Genomic DNA, 22,834 nt, shown 5'->3' with positions numbered 1-22,834 from the left:
AAATTTTCCCACTGCAGACACAGCTGACTCTCACAGCCAGTTGGCCTGGAGGTCAAATCCCCCCAGTATTAACTACAACAATCAAGGCTTAACTACAACAAGACTGCACACAAAGACCACTAGGGTGTGCACCAAGAAAGCATAAAAAATGCGGAGACAAAGAAACAGGACAAAATTGTCAATGGAAGATATAGAGTTCAGAACCACACTTTTAAGGTCTCTCAAGAACTGTCTAGAAGCCGCCGATAAACTTAATGAGATCTACAAGAAATCTAATGAGACCCTCGATGTTATGATAAAGAACCAACTAGAAATTAAGCATACACTGACTGAAATAAAGAATACGATACAGACTCCCAACAGCAGACCAGAGGAGGGCAAGAATCAAGTCAAAGATTTGAAATGCGAAGAAGCAAAAAACACCCAACCGGAAAAGCAAAATGAAAAAAGAATCCAAAAATACGAAGATAGTGTAAGGAGCCTCTGGGACAGCTTCAAGCGTACCAACATCAGAATTATAGGGGTGCCAGAAGATGAGAGAGAGCAAGATATTGAAAACTTATTTGAAGAAATAATGACAGAAAACTTCCCCTACCTGGTGAAAGAAATAGACTTACAAGTCCAGGAAGCGCAGAGAACCCCAAACAAAAGGAATCCAAAGAGGACCACACCAAGACACATCATAATTAAAATGCCAAGAGCAAAAGACAAAGAGAGAATCTTAAAAGCAGCAAGAGAAAGAAACTCCGTTACCTACAAGGGAATACCCATACGACTCTCAGCTGATTTCTCAACAAAAACTTTGCAGGCCAGAAGGGAGTGGCAAGAAATATTCAAAGTGATGAATAGCAAGAACCTACAACCAAGATTACTTTATCCAGCAAAGCTATCATTCAGAATTGAAGGTCAGATAAAGAGCTTCACAGATAAGAAAAAGCTAAAGGAGTTCATCACCACCAAACCAGTATTATATGAAATGCTGAAAGGTATCCTTTAAGAAGAGGAAGAAGAAGAAAAAGGTAAAGATACAAATTATGAACAACAAATACATATCTATCAACAAGTAAATCTAAGAATCAAGTGAATAAATAATCTGATGAACAGAATGAACTGTTGATTATAATAGAATCAGGGACATAGAAAGGGAATGGACTGACTATTCTTGGGGGGAAAGGGGTGTGGGAGATGCGGGAAGAGACTGGACAAACATCGTGCACCTATGGATGAGAACAGTGGGTGGGGAGTGAGGGCGGAGGGTGGGGCAGGAACTGGAAGGAGGGGAGTTATGGGGGGGAAAAAGAGGAACAAATGTAATAATCTGAACAATAAAGATTTAATAAAAAAGAGAGAGAGAGAGAGAGAGAAACATTGATGTAAGACACATCGATTGGTTGACTACTGTACACACATCAGGCCAGGGATCAAGCCTGCAACCCAGGTATGTGTCCTTGACCTGAATCGAACCCGAGACCCTTAGTTGCAAGGGATGATGCTCAGACAACTGAGACACACCAACCAGGGCAGATAGTTAATCTTTACTACAGTAAAACATCCTCTCCGTGAACAGCACATGCATCCCCATTGTTTATTCCTTAGTGAACTTTCAAATTTTTCTGTAAAGTTTATGTATTTTTTAGGTTGTTTCCTAGACAGTTAATGTTTTTGGTACTGTTATATATTGTATTTTTTAACTTAAGAATTATTGCAGAGAAACACGTGATTTTTAAAATTATCTTGAATATGGCAATCTCACTGAATTCTCTTAATAGTTTTAATAGTAAACTGTGAAGCTGAGTCTACATTTTGGAGGAATTTCATTTCAATTTACTTATAATTGAATTATAATTACTCTATCATTTCAATTTACTTATAAATATTATTCTATTTAATTTTTCTAGTTCTTCATTTACCCATTTAGAATTTATATTTTCCCAGAAATACATTTACTTTATTTAGGTTATCAAATTTATTAATATATTTTATTTTCTTTTTCTTTTTTCATCTTGCTTTTTTTTGTTTTATTGCTTAAAGTATTACAAAGAGTAGCACATTTGTCTCCCTTTTTTCCCCCCTTGACCTTCCCCCGGCCTCCCCTACCCCCCAGTGTCTTTTGTCCATTGGTTATCCTTATATACATGCATACAAGTCGTTCAGTTGATCTCTTACCACCCTCCAAACCTCCCCTGCTTTCCTGCTGTAGTTTGACAGTCTGTTCGATGCTGCTCTGCCTCTGCATCTATTTTTGTTTATCAGTTTATAATGGTCTTTATTATCTATAAATGAGTGAGATCATGTGGTATTTTTCTTCATTGACTGGCTTATTTCACTTAGCATAATGCTCTCCAGTTCCATCCATGCTGTTGCAAATGGTAAGAGTTCCTTCTTTTTTACAGCAGCTTAGTATTCCATCGTGTAGATGTACCACAGTTTTCTGATCCATTCATCTGTTGATGGGCACTTAGACTGTTTCCAAATCTCAGCTATGATAAATTGTGCTGCTATGAACATAGGGATGCATATATCCTTTCTGATTGGTGTTTCTGGTTTCTTGGGATACATTCCTAGAAGTGGGATCACTGGGTCAAATGGGAGTTCCGTTTTTAACTTTCTGAGGAAACTCCATACTGTCTTCCATAGTGGCTGCACCAGTCTGCATTCTCACCAGCAGTGCACGAGTGTTCCTTTTTCTCCACATCCTCTCCAGCACTTGTCGTTTGTGGATTTGTTGCTGATAGCCATTCTGACGGTGTGAGATGGTACCTCATTGTTGTTTTGATTTGCATCTCTCAGATGATTAGTGACTTTGAGCATGTTTTCATATGTCTTGGCTTTCTGAATGTCCTCTTTTGAAAAGTGTCTATTTAGGTCCATTGCCCATTTTTTGATTGGATTGTTTATCTTCCTTTTGTTAAGTTGTATGAGTTCCCTATAAATGTTGGAGATTAAACCCTTATTGGTGATAACATGGGCAAATATGTTCTCCCATGCAGTGGGTTTTCTTGTTGTTTTGTTGATGGTTTCTTTTGCTGTGCAGAACCTTTTTATTTTGATGTAGTCCCATTTATTTATTTTTTCTTCAGTTTCCAATGGCCTAAGAGCTGTATTGGTAAAGAAATTGCTTTGGCATATGTCTGAGATTTTGTTGCCTTTGGATTCCTCTAGTATTTTTATGGTTTCCCGTGTTACATTTAAGTCCTTTATCCATTTTGAGTTTATTTTTGTGTATGGTATAAGTTGGTGGTCTAGTTTCATTTTTTTGCATGTATCTGTCCAATTTTCCCAACACCATTTATAAAAGAGACTATCTTGACTCCATTGTATGTTCTTGCTTCCTTTGTCAAATATTAATTGAGCATATTGGTTTGGGTCGATTTCTGGGCTCTCTATTCTATTCCATTGATCTATATCAGTGATGGCGAAACTTTTGAGCTCGGCATGTCAGCATTTTGAAAAACCCTAACTTAACTCTGGTGCCGTGTCACATGTAGGAATTTTTTTGACATTTGCAACCATAGTAAAACAAAGATTTCTATTTTTGATATTTATTTTATATATTTAAATGCCATTTAACAAAGAAAAATCAACTAAAAAAATGAGTTTGCGTGTCATAGGTTCGCCATCACTGATCTATATTGTTCTTTTCTTTTTGAGTCATGAACTCTACTACTTCTACCTTTCTATTTTTTTCTCCTTGGATATTAATATTAATAATTCTGCAGCTCTCCTACATCTTTGAAAAATTTTGAATAATTTCCAACTCTGTTTCTTTCTGTTGCCTCTTGGGAAAGTTCCTGGGGCTGTCCTGCCAGATAATTTATTATTCAGTAGCATTGATCTGTTATTTATTTCTTTATTGAGGTGTTTTATTAAGTATTATTTTATAATTTTATTTTCATTTTATTCTTCTTCAAAACTGATAGTTTCTACTTTATATTCTGTTTTACCCCTTTTGATGATACTTATTATTTTTTTAAAAAATTTTCTTTGCTTCTCTCCAACCCATTAATTCTGGGGGATTTAGTATTATTTTTTAACTTGACTTTCTTTCAGAGCCACTGTGCTACTTGGATGCATGGTAGCTTTGCCCCGTGAGCTCATGCCTCCTGGGGAAGTCAGCTCTCTAGCCTGGAATGTGCGTGAGTGTGTGAGCAGGGCAGGTTCTAGCATGGACCAACTTAGTGGTACGGTATTGGGATGTAGTATCTGGTGAGGGGGACCATGTGAGTGGCCATCATGGCCGAGAGCAGATGAAGACATTCATAGGCTGTCTCCAGGCCATTTGGTCTCCTTTACCACTTCCCTAGTCCTGCCCCTTGCAAGATGTCTTGTTGGTATTGTAAATGCCTGACCCTTGGGGTGTTAAGATGGATTGGGGAAGAAGAAACCAGCAGGCGCTGACATGTTCACCAGCCTCAGTTCCTACCCTGGACTCACCCCTGCTGGGCTCCAGCACTGACCCCTCTCCACCCCCTGTTTCCTCCAGCAGCCCCTGAGGAGCTGTGCTGACCTGCTGACATTTTAGACTCATAATGACCAGGGGCAGACAGGGCCCCCATAGGGTAATACTGGGCACAAAGAGCACGCACCCTCTTTCCCCTCCTTTCCCCTGACTGGGAGCCTGGCACTTCCTAGGCGAGCTGCAAATTTATCATACAGCATCTTACTCCCACTGTGAGGGGTCTGCAGGATTGGGTGAGGGAAAGCAGAGGACCGCCATCCACTGTCCCATGAGGAGTCAGCTCTGATAACAAGAGCCAGCTCTTCCTTGTGGCTGAGCCAGGTGAGCAGGCCTTTCTGTGCCCTGGAGCTGAGAGCTGAGCATGTAGTCAGAGTGATGGAAGCATCTTCCAGGGCACCCGGGAGATTTGGTGAGCTATCCTGTCAGTTTTGAAGCTCAAGAGCTTTAGAATGAACTCAAAAGGGGTTTCATTTCTGACACATCTACCAACTGGCCCAGCAGGAACCATCCTGAGGGAATGACCACTAAAGCAAGGTCCTGGCGGGAGGAGACGGCCCCTCACTGCACACCTTCCAATAGCCTGGGTGCCCCATCCTAGAGCCCCTCACCCTTCCTCTCCACATCCAGGGGGCCCTGCCTTGGCCCCTTCAACTATTAAAGCAGAGCCACCCCTGACCTGTGGCTGCGGGGAAGAGCGAGTTTACTGTATTTCTTCAGGGTTGCACAACGGGGACATGACCTGTGCATGAAGACTGGTCACTGCTGTCCAGTAAGTGTCCTTTGCAGCTTTTTAGGAGAAATGATCCAGAGGGACTTTCCCCAGGTGCCAAATCTGGCTTCTCTCCTGCCCCTCTGCACCCACATGATCCAGCAGGGAGGGCTCAGCATCAATAAATAGCAGCCAGCGGTCCCCAGCAGGCAGGGACCAGCAGCTCGGTTCCATCAGAGACCAGGTGAGGGGCCACTCCCAGGAGGCCTTGCTCTACAAACCTTGCTCTGTTTTCTCTTTCCAGCAAGACTGTACATTCATTTAAAATAATTACTCTCTTCTGCATTTGTGCTGTATGGGGTCTGTGCCGGCCGAGTGCACAGGGTAGTTTCTGGTCTCATTACAGGCTGCTCAGGAGATTTGGTCCTAACTGCTCTGTTGCTCCCTCAGTGCCACCTTGGTGACTCCTAGACAGTGTTGGGTTCATGGTTGATGGGTTCAGCATTGTGGCTCTGAGTGAGGTCCTACTGCAATGTTTCCTAGATGGGCAGCCAGCGTCTCATGAGAACAAATGGAAATGCACAGCAGAAAGGAGGTGTGCCAGTCCTGCCTGTGTCTCCCTGACCCTCCCCTTTCATTTCAGCACCATGAAGCTTTTCACCGGCCTCGTGTTCTGCTCCTTGGTCCTGGGAGTCAGCAGCCAGGGCTGGTTTGAATTCCTTGGCCAGGCTTATGACGGTAAAGTAACCGGAGGATTGGAGGGGGTGGGGGTGGGGTGGGTGCAGAACACATGACCACTAGGATGCACCCTGAGTGCCCTTCAGGGTTGGAGCACTGTGTTAGCTTGTGTTGCCCAATGTGGTGGAATGTGCCAGGTGTTTTGGGAGCTTTTCACCGAACAGATGGAAAAGCCATAGGTCTTACTTCAATCAGTTAATAGAAAAAGAACAATCAGCTGAAAGCTAAGTTTGACTAGAATACACAGACTAAGACTTGAAATGGTACACTATTCCCCTCAGACCAAACTGCACAAAATGTGATTAAAGCTACCCATCCTTTCTTCCCCTCCTCCCCTCCCTCTCTCTTGCTTCCTTTCTCCCTCCCTTCCATTTCCTAACTGGGTAGTGTACTCAGACCTACAGCTTAGCTCTTGCTGGGGCTTCCAGTAGTTGGTGACAATGTCCCTGTGTTAGTCGGTTTTCTATCCATTTCCAGCTTTTTTTTAACTGATCAAAGGGAACATACATTGAGCCCCCTCTAGGAACTCAGCACTTCCATGCAATTTAGGGCGCCCAACTCTCCTGGTGTGCCTGGCTCTGAGGCGTTTTCCATGATGCTTCAGTGCTAACTGGGACCGTTCAAGGCAAACAGGGACAGTTCTGGTCAACCTGGGACAGTTGGTCACCAGTCTAAGTGGAGAATAACTTGGTGGGCAGGCATCTTCCCCTACTTTGAAGCTGAGAGCAGCTGACTCAGGGGACCAGGGACTACCTGCCAGTCAGCAGGTGGCAAGGCAGAGTGTGAACCCAGCTGTGCAGGAGGCCACAGCTCTTTCCAGGAAGATGTGTCTGAGCACCGCTTCCTAAAGCTCAGGGGTCACCAATCCCAGCTACCTGCTGGAATCACCTGGACACATTAAAAACGACAGAGGCCTGCGACCCACCCCCACAGAGTCTGAGGTGATGGGCCTGAGATGTGGCATCGGCCTTCCACAGCCTCCCCAGGCGATGAGAAGGTGCAGCCAACGCTGAGATACAGGCCCCTGCTCTGGCACTTGCCTGCTCACAGCCTCAGTCCAGACTATGTGGGCGGTTTCCAGGATGCCACGTATGCCCCTCACACTCAGGGGGACTCACTTCAGGATTCCCTGCATTCTGTCTGCAATACTCCAATTCTTAGGCGTCAGGCAGAAGTGCTGTCCGCCTGTGCCTTTCTCACAATCTGCTTCCCATGTCACCACCAGGCTCACAGAGTCCCCTGAACACTAGCCTATGTAGCTTTGCTCCACATACCAGAGATTCTTGATCCTGAGCCCCTTGCTGCCCCGGGGACATGTGGCCATGTGGGAAACACTGCTGGTTGTCACATGGGGATAGGCTGCTGCACCTACTGGGCAGAGATGTGGGGATGCTGGGGAGCCTCCCACCTTGCTCAGGAAGGCCCTGAACACAAAGAATTCTCTGGCCCCAAATTTCAGCAGTGCTGACATTGAAATCCTGTTCTGTAATGTGGCCTCCCTGTGTCCTTTAAACATATGCCCCAGAGGCCTCAGTGAGCTGGAGCCCACAGACAGCATGACAGGCATCAGGCCACCAGGTACAGCCCAGCTGTGCCCCCACCAAAATGTCTCTCCTTAGAGTCACCTGGGGAAGCCAACTGGGCCTGGAGAATATTCTTCTCAACCTGTGGTCTCCAGGGTGCCAAGACCACAGGGTGAAACTGAGTCAGTGGTCCATTTTCTCCCTTGATTCTTCTCTAACGGGTATCACGGTTCTCGGATATTTCACCTGATGTCTCTGTGCCATGTCCTTTCCTTTCCAGGAGCCAAAGACATGTGGAGAGCCTACTCTGACATGAGAGAAGCCAATTACAAAAACTCAGACAAGTACTTCCACGCCCGGGGGAACTATGACGCTGCCCAAAGGGGACCTGGCGGTGTCTGGGCTGCTGAAGTGATCAGGTAACCTGGCTCCTTGGGATGCTGGATGGGTGAGCAGAGCTTGGCTGAGTTTGGGGAAGTGGAGTTGTAAGCCCTAGAGAAGCACTACTTTGGGACTCTGGGCTCCTCCTCATGTTCTTCCTTCCACCTTCTCCATCCCAGCCCAGCGCAGGGCCTGGGCTGCCAGCAGAGCCAGAAAATGGCTTGTGGGCCTGTCCCCCAGAATGAGAAACCGAAGGCCAAGGACTGATTGGCCCTCCCCTCTAGGTGCTGTTCACCCAGTGGGAGGGGTCACCCCAGGGCTGAGTGGGCTGTGCCCAGGCAGGGTCAGTGCTTAGCCTCATTCCAGGCTCCTCCCAGAGTCATTAATCCCTTGGAAAGGGGAGGGTGGTGCTGTTTCTCCTCAGCCCCTATTCACCTCCTACCTGCCCTCCTCCATTCCAGTGATTTCAGAGAGGCTTATCCGAGAGTCGGTGACCTTCTTAAGCATGGAGACAGCGGCCATGGATTGGAGGACTCACTGGCCGACCAGGAAGCCAACAGATGGGGCCGGAGTGGCAAAGACCCCAATCACTACAGACCTCCCGGCCTGCCTGACAAGTATTGAGCTTCTTCACTCTGCTCTCAGGAGATGGGGCTGTGAGCCCCCTAAGGGCAGGGACCCTGAGTCATTGAGTTCTACATCCCCAGATGCTGACAGAGGGCACATAATGGATGTCTAATAAATGCTTAAGAGATTGAATGTTAAAAACTGTGTGTTGTTATTTCCTATAAGGACTGGTCATTGATACCATGGGGTGATGGATGGACAGCCATGAGAGGATCCCGCCTGTACCTGCACGTTCGGGTGTAGGGGATACAATCTCAAGTCATATAGGGCAGACACCCTGTACCAACTCTCCCCTCTGCTTTGTGCTGTTTCAAGCCCTTTCATGTCCAGGCCTCCTAACTCCCTGTCAATTTTGTCCAGTCACTGTCTCTGCCCCCAGGGTGTGAATCTCATTAAAATTAAGTCGCTCAGTGGTCTCTGCCTGGGGGGCGGGAGACACAGCCATGGGAGGATTGGACCACGGGATCCTGTTCTAGCAACTGCCACCTTGATAGTCTGTTCATCTCTGAGCAAATCCAATTGTTAATCAATTTCTGTCCTTGCCATCTAAGAAATGCCTCCATAGCAGTTTTCCTCCACGGTATTTTTATTGCCTCATTTCAAGCCTAAATGCAGATATAATGCCGCCTCACTTGTGAATATTTCCTCCCAGCTTCTGCATATTAACCAGCTCAAAACCACGGAATTGGTAGTGAGGAGAGAGCAGGATAGAGAAGACACCTCTTATCTGTCAGGGTCCATTCAGGAGACAGAAACCAGGTGGTCATTTGAAGAGGGAAATTTTCATAAGAGGATTATTAACTGATAATAGGATTCAACTGCTAAGGGGTTAAAGCAGTGGTTGGCAAACTGTGGCTCGAGAGCCACATGCGGGTCTTTGGCCCATTGAGTGTGGCTCTTCCTAAGCCTTAGGAGTACCCTAATTAAGTTGATATAAATGTACCTACCTATATAGTTTAAGTTTAAAAAATTTGGCTCTCAAAAGAAATTTCAATCGTTGTACTGTTGATATTTGGCTCTGTTGACTAATGAGTTTGCCGACCACAGGGTTAAAGAATACACCAGGCTGGAAAGTCTGTAGCCCATTGGAAGGCTGATAATGATTGCTGGGAGTCAGAAGGCACAGCTGGTAAGCAAGAACTCCTCCAATGAAACCTGACAGGAAACAGCCCAGGGTTGCTGTTAACTCACAGACCACATGGGGCAGGGGGTAGAGAGCCTCTGAACTCCCTGGAAGCTAGCTGTGAAAGGGCCAGTGCTCTGAATTGAATTATGTCTCTGCCTCCTCCCCCAACCCCCCACCGAAAAATGTGTATGTTGAAGTCCTAACTTCCCCTGTGGCTGTATTTGGATTAAGGACGTAATTAAGGTTACATGAGGTCACCAGAGTGGAACTCTTCACTAGTATTTCTCAGGTTTCTTATCCCCCTGGAGTGGAACAGGATAACTAGAGTGGGCTGGAGTTGGTTATTTCCCTTCCCCAGGTCAGTTACACACATCACACAGTTTTCCCTGAGGGCAGGCCTGGTTGAGAACAGAGTGCACCCCCTGCTGGAAGACAGAGGATTTTTTTCTAAGGTATTTTTGTTGTGAGAACCTGGTGGAGCTCCTGAAGGTAAATCTCAGAATACTGTAGAGAACCCCCGATAACTGAGTCCCCCTAGAGGTTTTAACTCTCAGAGTTACCCCTGCTGAGCGTCCAGCAATTCACCAATTCTAGTTCAGGTTCCCCAGCGGTTTCAGCTCCCACACTCCAGTGAGCCGGGATCCCTGGATCCATCTGTGTCCAATTGCAGGGGCAGTGGTTTGCCCTGTGTCCTCACCTCTCATATGAATCCAAGAAGATTTGATTTTCCATTGTGTTCAGCTTTTCGCTTGTTGTTAGGATGAAGTGGTGACTTCCAAGCTCCTTACATGTGGAACTGAAGCCGATCTTATTAATTTGGCAATTGAATATTTTATCAATTTTCCATTGAAATTTGACAAATTCAATTTTTCTGCACTTTCAACTTCATGTCTTATTGCTCTTTATGATATTCTCTGTGTACTAGTTTCGAAAAAGGGTTGTGGGGCAGTGGCTAAGTATTTCTGCACACAATAAAGGCTATCTTCTCCTCCCTTGGGTCAGTGTAGGTCAGAATTTGTTGCATGACCCACCCACATTTCACTTTGCTGGAAAGTTGTAGAAAGGGTGCATTCCTGACCCTCCTCTCATAGCTACTGAGCCAGGATCCTGGAGGAGGAGTGGAGCTAGGAATCAGCACTCTGAACAAGCCTCAGATTATTTTCTGCATAATACCAGTGAGAACAGCTGTGTCAGGTTTTGCTACCAACTAGTGAGAGGTACTTGGAGAAAACGCCCCATCTATCAGGGAAACATGGAATCAATGTCAAGCAGCCATCACAGAAAGAACAGTCATTGTGCCCTGACAGAGAGAGACTATTGGATAGACTCATCAAACACCAAGTACATGAAATTATTATGAAAATCTCCACAGAACAAAGCACATAAAGAAAAATTAAGACATCATGATATTTCTTTTTTCCAAATGAGTTAGTTTAAAGAAATCCTTGACATGTATGTCCTAGCAGGACTCAGTAAATATTTATTGATTGAGCAATTTAGGCACTGGCAGCTCTTCCTGACTTACATGTGCTTTCAGCATCTATTTTCCCACTAATCTTATCCTCACCCACGGATATTTTCTGCACTGTTTTTTAGAGAGAGTAGAAGGGACGGGGAGAGACAAAGAGAGAGAGACATCCGTGTGAGAGAGTCACCTCTATCGGCTGCCTCCCGCAGCCACCCTGACCATGGCAGGGGATTGAGCCTGCAACCGAGGCCTGTTCTCTGCACCAGAATTGAACCCAGAACGCTTCAGTCCAAAGGCTGATGCTCCATCCACTGAGTGAAACCGGGTAGGGCCCACTGATCTCATTGTTAATGTTTTTTTCATTGAAATATAACTTACAGGCTCAGTGAACTTTTATACGTCCAAAAGCCCATGTTCCCACCATAAGATGAAGATGTATTATATTTCCAGCACACCAGAGGATGCCTCCTGCCCTCTGCCAGGTAAGACCCCCCACCAAAAGCAAGCCACATTCTCACCTCCATCACTATAGATTAGTTTTGCCCGCCTTTGATGTTCAAATACAAGAAATTTAAAAAAAAGAATTCTTTTGTATCTGGCTGTCTTCCACTCAACATTATATCTATTAGATTCATTCATCCATTTTGCTTATATCAATAGTTTGCTCTTGCTCATCGGTGCATAATATTCCATTGTATAAGGATACCATGCTTTATTAGCCCATTCTATGTGGTTGGATAGTTAGGCTTTTTAAATTTAGACTGTTATGGGTAAGTCTGCAGTAACGCTGGTGTACATGTACTTTGGTGGACATAGCACACATTAATGTTGGGGGTATGTCTTGTACAATAAAACATTTTTATGTCCTGTAAAATGAAAGCTTAATCTTTAAATCTGTCATTCTGATTGGTAATCTTATTTATTAATGTATTAATAATGTGTTACTGTAATAACACATAATTATACTTTCTGACTTCTGCAAAGAATAAATTAAGAATTTTCTTGGTTAAATCACAAGAACTAAAATTTGTGGTAACATTTTTTGTGCCCAGAACAGATCCAAACTCCTTTCAGCATTAATCATTTCATCCTGACCACAACCCTGTGAAGCCGGTAACATTACTTTCCTCATTTTATATTCATGGAACTGCTCACCTTTCTTCCTACTGTACCCAGTCTGGGACTTAGTCCTCAGGTGCCATTCTTGATCATGGTATCTTGTGGGACTTTTCAATTTTCTTCATTTAGTTTTCCTGACACTAAGTAGTCTTGGTGATCTATTCTTTAACTTAAATTAATAGTATCAGGCAAATGGAGGTCTCTTGGGCCTCTCAACAGCCTGGTACACATGATTATTAGAGGAGGGGTACTGTCTAATTCACTATATAAACAGGTCATTTTTGAGAGTGAAAAAGGGGTGTCACTATTAACAGTTAGGCTGGGACAATAGTCACTGAGACTGTCCCAAAAAGCAGGACTCACTGACTCAGAGTCTCTTGGGACATCCATTTAAGGGCTGGAGATTCAATATCACCATGACAGGATGGCTTTATTTTTCCATCAGAAACAAGTGAAAACAGCTGGCTGCCACTGCTGTCTATTGTTCTAAGAGTGGCCCTTCCCAGAAGACAGAATACATAAGTGACAAAGGAAGAGGACTGTGAAAGTCCCTATGAGGAGTTGGTTCCTCTTGGTGTCTACAAATTGTACTTGCTTTCTCTCCAGTGATTCTATCAAAGAAGGGAATGAGTAGAATACATTTTAGGGGGGAGGGGGGGTGCATATCTAGCATTGATTGGCCCAAAGGCAGTCAAAGAATTGTAACAGGATGTAATCACTGGCCCACCATTTCTGTCCTGAGGAAAGTAGGAGAACAAGGCTGTGGACACCACATGTCCTCCTCTAGGAAACAGTCCCCCAAGCACACCCATGACCAATGGCTGTGCAGGGCTGACAACTGCCCCCCTTTCTCCATCATTTCTACTCCTAGGACCTAGTGAGCCAAGGCAGCTCAGGCACCTGGACTACCCGGACCTTAGGAACCTACCTTTCCCAGGAAAGGAAGTTGTGCGGGGAACATCTGAATGTTGCTTACATTGCTTTTGATAAGGACCAAAGGCACAGGGAAGTCCTCAGCAGTTATCTGCCTTATAATTTTCATCTCATTTTACCTATTAGAATTAAAAGATGACTCAGCCCTAACTGGTTTGGCTCAGTGGCTAGAGCGTTGGCCTGTGGACTGAAGGGTCTCAAGTTTGATTCTGGTCAAGGGCACATACCCAGGTTGTGGGCTCAATCCCCAGGAGGGGGCATGCAGGAGGCAGCTTATCAATGATTTTCTCTCATCATTGATGTTTCTATTTCTCTCCTTTTCTCTCTGACACCAATAAAAATATATATTTTTAAAATGACTCAGACCCAGAAAGAGGCATCTTTTCTAATTTTGGAGGCTCAAATCTAAAACCAAGGATTTCCAAACACTAGTGTAATCTTGGCCTTATTTGTTTCATCCTGGGTCACCACTGCTCTTTCTAGCATTCTACTTATAATCCTTCTAGTCTTGTGAAAAGGTTGGAAGTCCTCGCACCTTCTTCTCTGGGTCATTAGTGGAGCACAAGTCCCACCTCTTTCCTGGCTGTTGTTTACCATATTCCACACCTCAGTGCTGTACTGTCTATGCCTTCTGTTATTTAAGCTGTAGAGAAAGTCTTTGCAGTTCTCAGTTGGAGAAACCAAGGTTTAGAAATACCTGCTTTGGCCATAACAGGGGCAGAGTTAGGTTGCAGGCTGGCATGTCTGACTCCAGAACTTGAATGTGCTGTACAAGACCAAGAGGATGGGATGTGGATACTCCCTCCTTCCCGGATCTCCAGCACTCGGTGTAAATGGTCAAGAGAGCACTTACACTGGGAGATGCCTGACTTGCTAAAGGACAGGCAGCACACCTCATTCATCCTTGTGTACACAGTGCCAAATCCGGGCACTCAAGAACTGCTTTCTCAAATGACCGCACCAAAAACCCTGACTTTAATCCACATCACTCTTCACTCTTGACATTTTCCTCTTCTTAAGAGTCAAACATCTTGAAAGAGGCGCCTTTTTTGGTTCCTCATTTGTGACTCAAGCTTGAACCCACTCCAGCCTGGCCTCTGCCTTCACCACTCCAGCTAAATAATTCATGTCACCATTGACCTCCATGTTACCCAAAACAATCGCCGTATTTCTCTCCTCTCATCAGAAGGCCTCTGACCAACATTCAACAGTTGCCCTCTCCCTCCTTCTTAGGAGGTTCTCTCTTTTGGCTTTATAATATCACACTCTCCTGGTGTTTCGTTTTTCTATTTTTTTGTTGTTTTTTTTGTTAATCTTCACCTGAGGATATATATTTTTTAAAATATGTTTTTATTGATTTCAGAGAGGAAGGGAGAAGGAGAGAGAGATAGAAACATCAATGATGAGAGAGAATCATTAATTGGCTGCCTTCTGCATGCCCCCTACTGGTATCAGGCCCAAAATCCAGGCCTATGCCCTGACCGGGAATTGAACCCTGACCTCCTAGTTCATGGGTTGACACTCAAACACTGAGGCACACTGGCCAACCCTGCAGATATTGATTTTTAGAGAGAGTGGAAGAGGGGGGCGTTAAGAGAGATAGAGAGAGAGACATTCAATGTGAGAGTGACACATCTATTGGTTGCCTCCCGCAGAGAACCTGACTGGGGCCAGGATCGAACCTGCAACCCGGGTACATGCCTTGACCAGGAATCAAACCTGAGATCCTTAGGTGCCTGGGCTGAATCTAACCACTGAGAAACACAGGCCAGGGCTACTTTCCTTCTCATCTCCTTAGCTGGGTCTACCTCATCTCCTCCAAACTCTAAGTGTCCTCAGACTTTGTTCTGGGCTCTCACTTTTTATTTCTCTATACACTCAAACAAATGTAAATAGTATCTATATGCTGGTGGCTCTCTTCAATTATATCTCCACCTCAGAACCTCCTTTCTGAGCTCCATGCTTGTATATCCAATGGTCCTCTTGACATGTCTGGTTGGACAGCTTCCAGAGATCTCAAACTTAACATGTCCCAAAGTGAACTCTCATTTCAGTCCAGAGCTTTCACCTAGTAGGCTTCTCCACTTCAGTAAATGACAGGACCATTCTCCCTGTTGCTCACTCCAGAAATTAGGGAATGTGCTTGATGCATCCCTTTTCTTCAGCCTCATATCCAATCCACTGGCAAGTCCTGATTCTACTTCCAAAATTCATCTCTAATCATCGGCTCTATCCCATGTACATCCATGCTACTGGCCACATCATTTCTCACTGGGCTTAATGCAGTAGCCGTCTAACTAGTCATATAATTTATCATCCAAACCAATTCCTTTTCCAGAATGAAAAGGGGGCATTATTAATAATTAATCCATTCTAGATTAAGGCCGCAGGGGTTAATCTAGAATGTCCTAGCAAAACAAAACATGTAGTTAACCTACCTCTCAGTCTAGCATACAGTAATAATCAGATCACTTCTCTTAAAATTTTTGCTTAAAATCCTTCAGTGAATTCCAATTTCCCTTACAATAAAATCCAAGTCCCTACCTTGGCCTACACAGCACCGTGTTATCTGTTCTTGAAACCCTTCAGCATCACCTGATGGCACACCCACTCATGCTTACAATCCTCAAATCCCACCAGCAAACCAAGCTCTCATTTGCCACAGAGCCTTGCACATGGCATTTCCTCTACCCAGGACACTCTTCTGCTTGCTGTTGACATGGCTGGACCTCTCTCGTCTTGTGGGTCTTTCCTAAATCACTCTTTCTTAAGAGATACCTTCCCTGATCACCCTGGCAGGCTTATCCTGTGTAGTCTTTCCTTCTTAACAATTTCTGTAAGTGGGATTATTTTATTAATTTTTTTGGTTATTCTTCTGATTTTTGTTTAGATTACCTTCTGGTACACCTTCTTCCCTGGAGTATAAAATCAATGAGAGAAGTGACCATTTCTGTCTTGTTCACCCATAAATATCCAGTACCATGCCAGTGCCTGGCATATGATGGATCTCAACAAATGCTTATTGAGTGAGTGAATGATTGGATTACTTTGTTAGTTACTAATAAAATGGTTTTCTTTCCTAATAGGTCAATATAGTTATAAGGAGCTAATAAAGATAGAGAAGGGGGAATAACACCAGATTCAAGGGGACCCAAGAAGCAGCAGGTTTAAGCCCACAGGGATGGTTAACCCCAAAGCAAGCAGGAACGTCTCTTGCTCTGAGAAAGGGAAAAGGATATTGAGAGTGAGGTCAGGGGATGAGACCATTTGAGAGGGAGGACAGGAGACCTGTGGGAGTCCAGCTGTGCTTGCTCTTGCTGTACTTGATGTCCCTGAACTCGTCACACTCCACTGCGTTGGCTCATTTGCTTGTCTGACTTTAGGGCACGTAGGCAGGAAACCCGAGATAAAAGGAACGTCTGTCTTTTTGTATGTCATCCCTGTATCCACAGTACCTGTCACAGCACCTCGCCTGTAGCATACACACTTACTAAATACTTGTTGAGATGAATGAAGTAAGAGAAGTATAGCTCAGAAGTTGACAGATCAGGGTGGACGATTTGGGAGTTGGAGAAAGCATGTATGATTGATACAATTTTTGATTTGCAGGACATGGTAATGAGTCACTTTACAGTAGCGATGTAAATCCATATCAAAATATCTACTACCATACCAACAAAAATAACATTATTTTATCATATAAATTTATTTTCTCTTGAAATGCTTTACATGTTCTCTCATAGAAAAAAAATTAGGACCCTAAAGTATAATAAAGTACTGTATTAGTCATCATGGTATACGATGAAAAGCCTTGGGAGAAAAGAAATACTTGGAATTTCCACTGTGCTGACTATCAGAGGGGTAAGTTAGCACAAAACACTGGGAAACTAGTGGAGGGAGAACAAGGACAGACACACTGTATTTCTCTAAGACACCAGGACTAAAAAATGCATCATGATTTACATACCGCCAAGGAAAAAATTGCTGTTAATTCAATTAAGACATAATGGTTTCTCATTACTCAGACTTTTCATTCCACATTTATTGAGAAAATTCTTTTGGACCCACTTAGACATAGATTTTTATCATACATCACTCTCGTGTATATAAACAAAAAGGAAAACCTACATAAATTTATAAGTTTTCCTAAAGCAAATGACAACTGTTTCATTAGTATAGCCTGGTCATTAGTGAATGTAAGACACGTCCTAATTTCAGAAATTTATAATCAAAGCATGTGTGTTTAGAACTGCTGAAACGTAATATTTAAACTTAAACTACAGATTCTCTCATTATACTTATTGAAAGAAATTAATCAGCTTTGAGCCATTATTGACCACAAAGCGTGATGATGGTGAACCTGAGGTCAAGTTCAGCTTCACACAGGCTGCTCAGACATGGGGAACCTCCACTGAGCCAAACCAGCTGGGGCTGGGGTAGTAATTTAGTTAAGAAGTAGCAGGGTTTGTATGTACAGGCTCTCCTGAACTCTGGTGTTAAGGGTGTCTCTCTCAGCCCCCTGGAGCAGGGAGGGTACCTTGTACAGGGGAGATTTATTTTTGCACCCAGGGAGATAAGGCAGGGTTGGCGTCCCTTTCTGCATTGGCTGCTTGTCAAGTGACTTTAATTCAAAGGAATCAATACACCATTGTGGGATATTTTGGAGCAGCCTGCCCCAGGCCCTGATAGTACCTGGCATCTAAACACTTCCTCTCCCATTATGAGGAGGGGTGAGCCGAAGCAAAGGTCCCACCACTTGACTGCCCACAACTAGGAGGCCAGATTATTTTTATTTATTAATGAAAGATTTTAAAAATTAAAGTGTAGTTGGCATATAATATTATATTAGTTTGAGGTGTAGAGTATAGTGATTAGACATTTAGATTCCTTATAATGTGGTCACCATGCTAAGTCTAGTAACCACATATCACCGTGCAGAGTTCCTGGAATAACATAAGGGAACCCGCTCAGATAATACACTTCCTTGTGGCTGAGCCAGCTGAGCAGGCCTTTTGTGGTGGAAGCACCTTCCAGGGCACCCGGGAGATTTGGTGAGCTAGCCTGTCAGGTTTGAAGCTCAGGGCTATAGATATGAATTAAGAAGGGATTTCATTTTTGACACATCTACTATCTGACCATGCAGAGACCATCCTGAGGGAATGACCACTAAAGCAAGGTCCTGGCTGGAGGAGATGGCCCCTCACTGCACACCTTCCAACAGCCTGGGTACCCCATGCTGGAGGCCCTCACCTTTCCTCTCCGCATTCAGGTGGCCCTGCCTTGGCCCCTTCAACTCTGACAGCAGAGGCACCCTGACCCGTGGCTTCGGGGCAGAGCGAGTCTACTGTGTTTCTTGAGGGTTACACAATGAGGAAATGACCTTTGCATGAAGACAACCACTGCTGTCCAATAAGTGTCATTTGTGCCTTTTTAAGAGAAATGATCCAGAGGGCATTTCCCCAGGTGCCAAATCTGGCTTCTCTTCCTGCCCCCCTCCTCCCCCATGATCCAGCAGGGAGGGCTCAGCATCAATAAATAGCAGCCAGCTGTCCCCAGCAGGCAGGGACCAGCAGCTCGGCTCCACCAGAGACCAGGTGAGGGGCCACTCCCAGGAGGCCTTGCTCTACAAACCTTACTCTGTTTTCTCTTTCCAACAAGACTGTACATTCATTTAAAATAATTACTCTCTTCTGCATTTGTGCTGTATGGGGTCTGTGCTGGCCGAGTGGCACAGGGTAATGCTTTTGGATTCATTACAGGCTGCTCAGGGGATTTGGTCCTAACGGCTCTGTTGCTCCCTCAGTGCCACCTTGGTGACCTCAGTCTTGGGTTCAGGGTTGATGGGTTCAGAATTGAGGACTGTGGCTCTGAGTGAGGTCCTACTGCAATGTTTCCTAGATGGGCAGCCAGCGTCTCAAGAGAACAAATGGAAATGCACAGCCAGGCTGCCTTTGACATACAAATCCCAGAAGGAAGTGTGCCAATCTTGCCTACTTCTCTCTGACCCTCCCCTTTCATTTCAGCACCATGAAGCTTTTCACCAGCCTCGTGTTCTGTTCCTTGGCCTTGGGAGTCAGCAGCCAGGGCTGGTTTGACTTCATTGGCCAGGCTTATGACGGTAAAGTCCCTTGGGGGGGTGTGGAGGATGGAACCCAAGGCCACTAGGATTTCACCTGAGAGCCCTTCAGGGTTGGGGCTACTGTGTTAGTTTGTGTTGCCCCATGTGGTAGAATGTGCTGGGTGTTTCGGGAGCTTTTCATCAAACACATGAAAAAACCGCAGGACTTATTTCAATCAGTTACTAGAGAAAGAATAATCATCATTCCCAGGTGAAAGGTAAGTTTGATAGAAGACACAATAGGTATTGAAATGGTATACATTTTCCCTCAGAGCAACTGCACAAAGTATGATTAAAGTTATCCATCTTTTCTTCCACTCCCCATCTTTTCTTCCCCTCCTCCCCTTGCCCTCTCTCTTGCTTCTCCCTCCCTTCCATTTCCTAACTGGGTAGTTTAGTGAGACCTGCAGCTTAGCTCTTGCTGGGGCTTCCTATAGTCAGGTACACTGTCCCTGCTTTAGTCTGTTTCCTACCCTTTTCCAACCTTTAAAAAAAAAAATTTTATATTTTTATTGATTTCAGAGAGAAAGGGATAAAGAGAGAGATAGAAACATCAGTGATGAGAATCATTGATCAGCTGCCTCCTGCATCCCCCTATTGGTGATTGAGCCTGCAACCAGGCATGTGCCCTTGGTCGGAATTGAACTTGGGGCCGTTCAGTCCCCAGATTGACATTCTATCCACTGAGCCAAACTGGCTAGGTCCTCTTCCAGCCTTTTAACTGACCAAAAGGCAACTAGTAACATCCATTGAGCCCCCTCTAGGAAGTCAGCACATCCATGTAATTTAGGGCGCCCAACTCTCCTGGTGTGCCTGGCTCTGGGGAGTTTTCCATGACAATTTCAGTGCTAACTGGGACAGTTCAAGGCAAACAGGGACAGTTCTGGTCAACCTGGGACAGTTGGTCACCAGTCTAAGTGGAGAATAACTTGGTGGGCAGGCATCTTCTCCTACTTTGAAGCTGAGAGCAGCTGACTCAGGGGACCAGGCACTACCTGCCAGTCAGCAGGTGGCAGGGCAGAGTGTGAACCCAGCTGTGCAAGGGGCCACAGCTCTTGCCAGGAAGATGTGTCTGAGCACCGCTTCCTAAAGCTCAGAGGTCACCAATCCCAGCTACCTGCTGGAATCACCTGGACACATTAAAAACGACAGAGGCCTGCGACCTACCCCCAGAGAGTCTGAGGTGATGGGCCTGAGATGTGGCATCGGCCTTCCACAGCCTCCCCAGATGATGAGAAGGTGCAGCCAAGGCTGAGATACAGGCCTCTGCTCTGGCACTTGCCTGCTCACAGCCTCAGCCCAGTCTATGTGAGCGGTTTCCAGGATGCCACGTATGCCTCTCACACTCAGAGGGACTCATGTCAGGATTCCCTGCATTCTGTCAGCAAGACTCCAATTCTTTTTCTTTTTTTTAATATATTTTATTGATTTTTTACAGAGAGGAAGGGAGAGAGATAGAGAGTTAGAAACATCGATGAGAGAGAAACATCGATCAGCTGCCTCCTGCACATCTCCCACTGGGGATGTGCCCGCAACCCAGGTACATGCCCTTGACCGGAATCGAACCTGGGACCTTTCAGTCTGCAGGCCGATGCTCTATCCACTGAGCCAAACCAGTCATGGAAAGACTCCAATTCTTAGGCATCAGGCAGAAGTGCTGTTCCCTTGTGCTTTTCTCACAATCTGCTTCCCATGTCACCACCAGGCTCACAGAGTCCCCTGAACACTAGCCTATGTAGCTTCGCTCCACATACCAGAGGTTCTTGATCCTGAGCCCCTTGGTGCCCCCGACACATGTGGCCATGTGGGAAACACTGCTGGTTGTCACATGGGGATAGGCTGCTGCACCTACTGGGCAGAGATGTGGGGATGCTGGGGAGCCTCCCACCTTGCTCAGGAAGGCCCTGAACACAAGGAATTCTCTGGCCCCAAATTTCAGCAGCGCTGACATTGAAATCCTGTCCTGTAATGTGGCCTCCCTGACTCCTTTAAACATATGCCCCAGAGGCCTCAGTGAGCTGGAGCCCACAGACAGCATGACAGGCATCAGGCCACCACATACAGCCCAGCTGTGCCCCCACCAAAATGTCTCTCCTTAGAGTCACCTGGGGAAGCCAACTGGGCCTGGAGAGTGTTCTTCTCAACCTGTGGTCTCCAGGGTGCCAAGACCACAGGGTGAAACTGAGTCAGTGGTCCATTTTCTCCCTTGATTCTTCTCTAACGGGTGTCACGGTTCTCGGATATTTTACCTGATGTCTCTGTGCCATGTCCTTTCCTTTCCAGGAGCCAAAGACATGGGGAAAGCCTACTCTGACATGAGAGAAGCCAATTACAAAAACTCAGACAAATACTTCCACGCCCGGGGGAACTATGATGCTGCCCAAAGGGGACCTGGCGGTGCCTGGGCTGCTGAAAAGATCAGGTAAGCTGGCTCCTGGGGATGCTGGATGGGTGAGCAGGGCTTGGCCGACTTTGGGGATGTGCAGGATTGTAGGCCCTAGAGAAGGACCCTGTTGGGTTGGTCTGTGGGCTCCTCCTCATGTTCTTCCTTCCACCTTCTCCATCCCTGCCCAGCACAGGGCCTGGGCTGCCAGCAGAGCCAGAGAATGGCTTGTGGGCCTGTCCCCCAAAAAGAGAAACTAAGGCCAAAGATTGATTCCCACTCTCCCCTATGGGTGCTGTTCACCCAGTGGGAGTGGTCACCCCAGGGCTGAGTGGGCTGTGCCCAGGCAGGGTCAGTGCTTAGCCTTATTCCAGGCTCCTCCCAGAGTCATTAATCCCTCAGAAAGGGGAGGCTGGGGCTGCTCCTCCTCAGCCCCTGATTCACCTCCTACCTGCCCTCCTCCATTCCAGTGATTTCAGAGAGACTTATCCGAGACTCACTGACTTTGTTAAGCATGGAGACAGCGGCCACGGATTGGAGGACTCACTGGCCGACCAGGAAGCCAACAAATGGGGCCGGAGTGGCCAAGACCCCAATCGCTACAGACCTCCCGGCCTGCCTGACAAGTACTGAGCTCCTTCTCTCTGCTCTCAGGAGACGGGGCTGTGAGCCCCCTAAGGGCAGGGACTCTGAGTCATTGAAATCTACATCCCCAGATGCTGACAGAGGGCACATGATATCTGTCTAATAAATGCTCAAGAGTTTGAATGTTGAAAACTTTGTGTAATATTTTGGTATGAGAACTACTTGTTTGGTGTTGAAGGTGATGGATGGACACCCATGGGAAGATCAAGCCTGTGCCTGTGTGTTTGGGTGTAGGGGACAATCTCAGCGTTGTACAGTGCATACACCCTACTAGACACCTTTCCCTGAGTCAGACCTGCTCCTCTCTCCTGGTTCCTTGGTTACCTTTTTGCTTCTACTCACTCCCTGTCAATGGTGTCTATCACCAGCTCAGTCCCCAGGGCCTTGTTTTATTTCCCTGACTTTTATCCCTCAGTGGTCTCTGTCTTTTTTTTTTTTTTAAATATGCTTTATGGATTTTTCACAGAGAGGAAGGGAAAGGGATAGAAAGTTAGAAACATTGATGAGAAAGAAACATTGATCAGCTGCCTCCTGCACACCCCCTACTGGGGTTGTGCCTGCAGCCAAGGTACATGCCCTTGGACCAGAATCGAACCTGGGACCCT

General features: G+C 45.7%; 1 protein-coding gene across 3 annotated transcripts; it reads left to right on the top strand.

The window, feature by feature from the left end:
- Positions 1-5,331: 5,331 nt before the first annotated feature.
- On the top strand, positions 5,332-22,327 carry LOC118664894 (serum amyloid A-2 protein-like). Of its 3 annotated transcripts, XM_036325590.1 has the most exons (6): positions 5,332-5,412; positions 5,812-5,906; positions 7,710-7,848; positions 19,107-19,201; positions 21,485-21,623; positions 22,055-22,264. In XM_036325590.1, exons 2-6 carry the CDS (start codon positions 5,816-5,818, stop codon positions 22,215-22,217), a joined length of 627 nt encoding a protein of 208 aa, XP_036181483.1. In that variant the 5' UTR covers positions 5,332-5,412; positions 5,812-5,815; the 3' UTR covers positions 22,218-22,264. The 3 variants fall into 3 exon arrangements, with proteins under 3 accessions (XP_036181483.1, XP_036181481.1, XP_036181482.1); XM_036325588.1 differs by lacking the exons at positions 19,107-19,201; positions 21,485-21,623; positions 22,055-22,264 and adding an exon at positions 8,272-8,578 and having other exon boundaries at positions 5,365-5,412; XM_036325589.1 differs by lacking the exons at positions 5,332-5,412; positions 5,812-5,906; positions 7,710-7,848 and adding an exon at positions 18,631-18,677 and having other exon boundaries at positions 22,055-22,327.
- The last annotated feature ends 507 nt before the right edge of the window (positions 22,328-22,834 follow it).

This window comes from Myotis myotis, unplaced genomic scaffold, assembly GCF_014108235.1.
Source record: "Myotis myotis isolate mMyoMyo1 unplaced genomic scaffold, mMyoMyo1.p scaffold_m19_p_10, whole genome shotgun sequence".
Taxonomy (NCBI): domain Eukaryota; kingdom Metazoa; phylum Chordata; class Mammalia; order Chiroptera; family Vespertilionidae; genus Myotis; species Myotis myotis.
The sequence above is the reverse complement of the archived record's forward strand: the minus strand, read 5'-3'. Positions and strand labels throughout refer to the sequence as shown.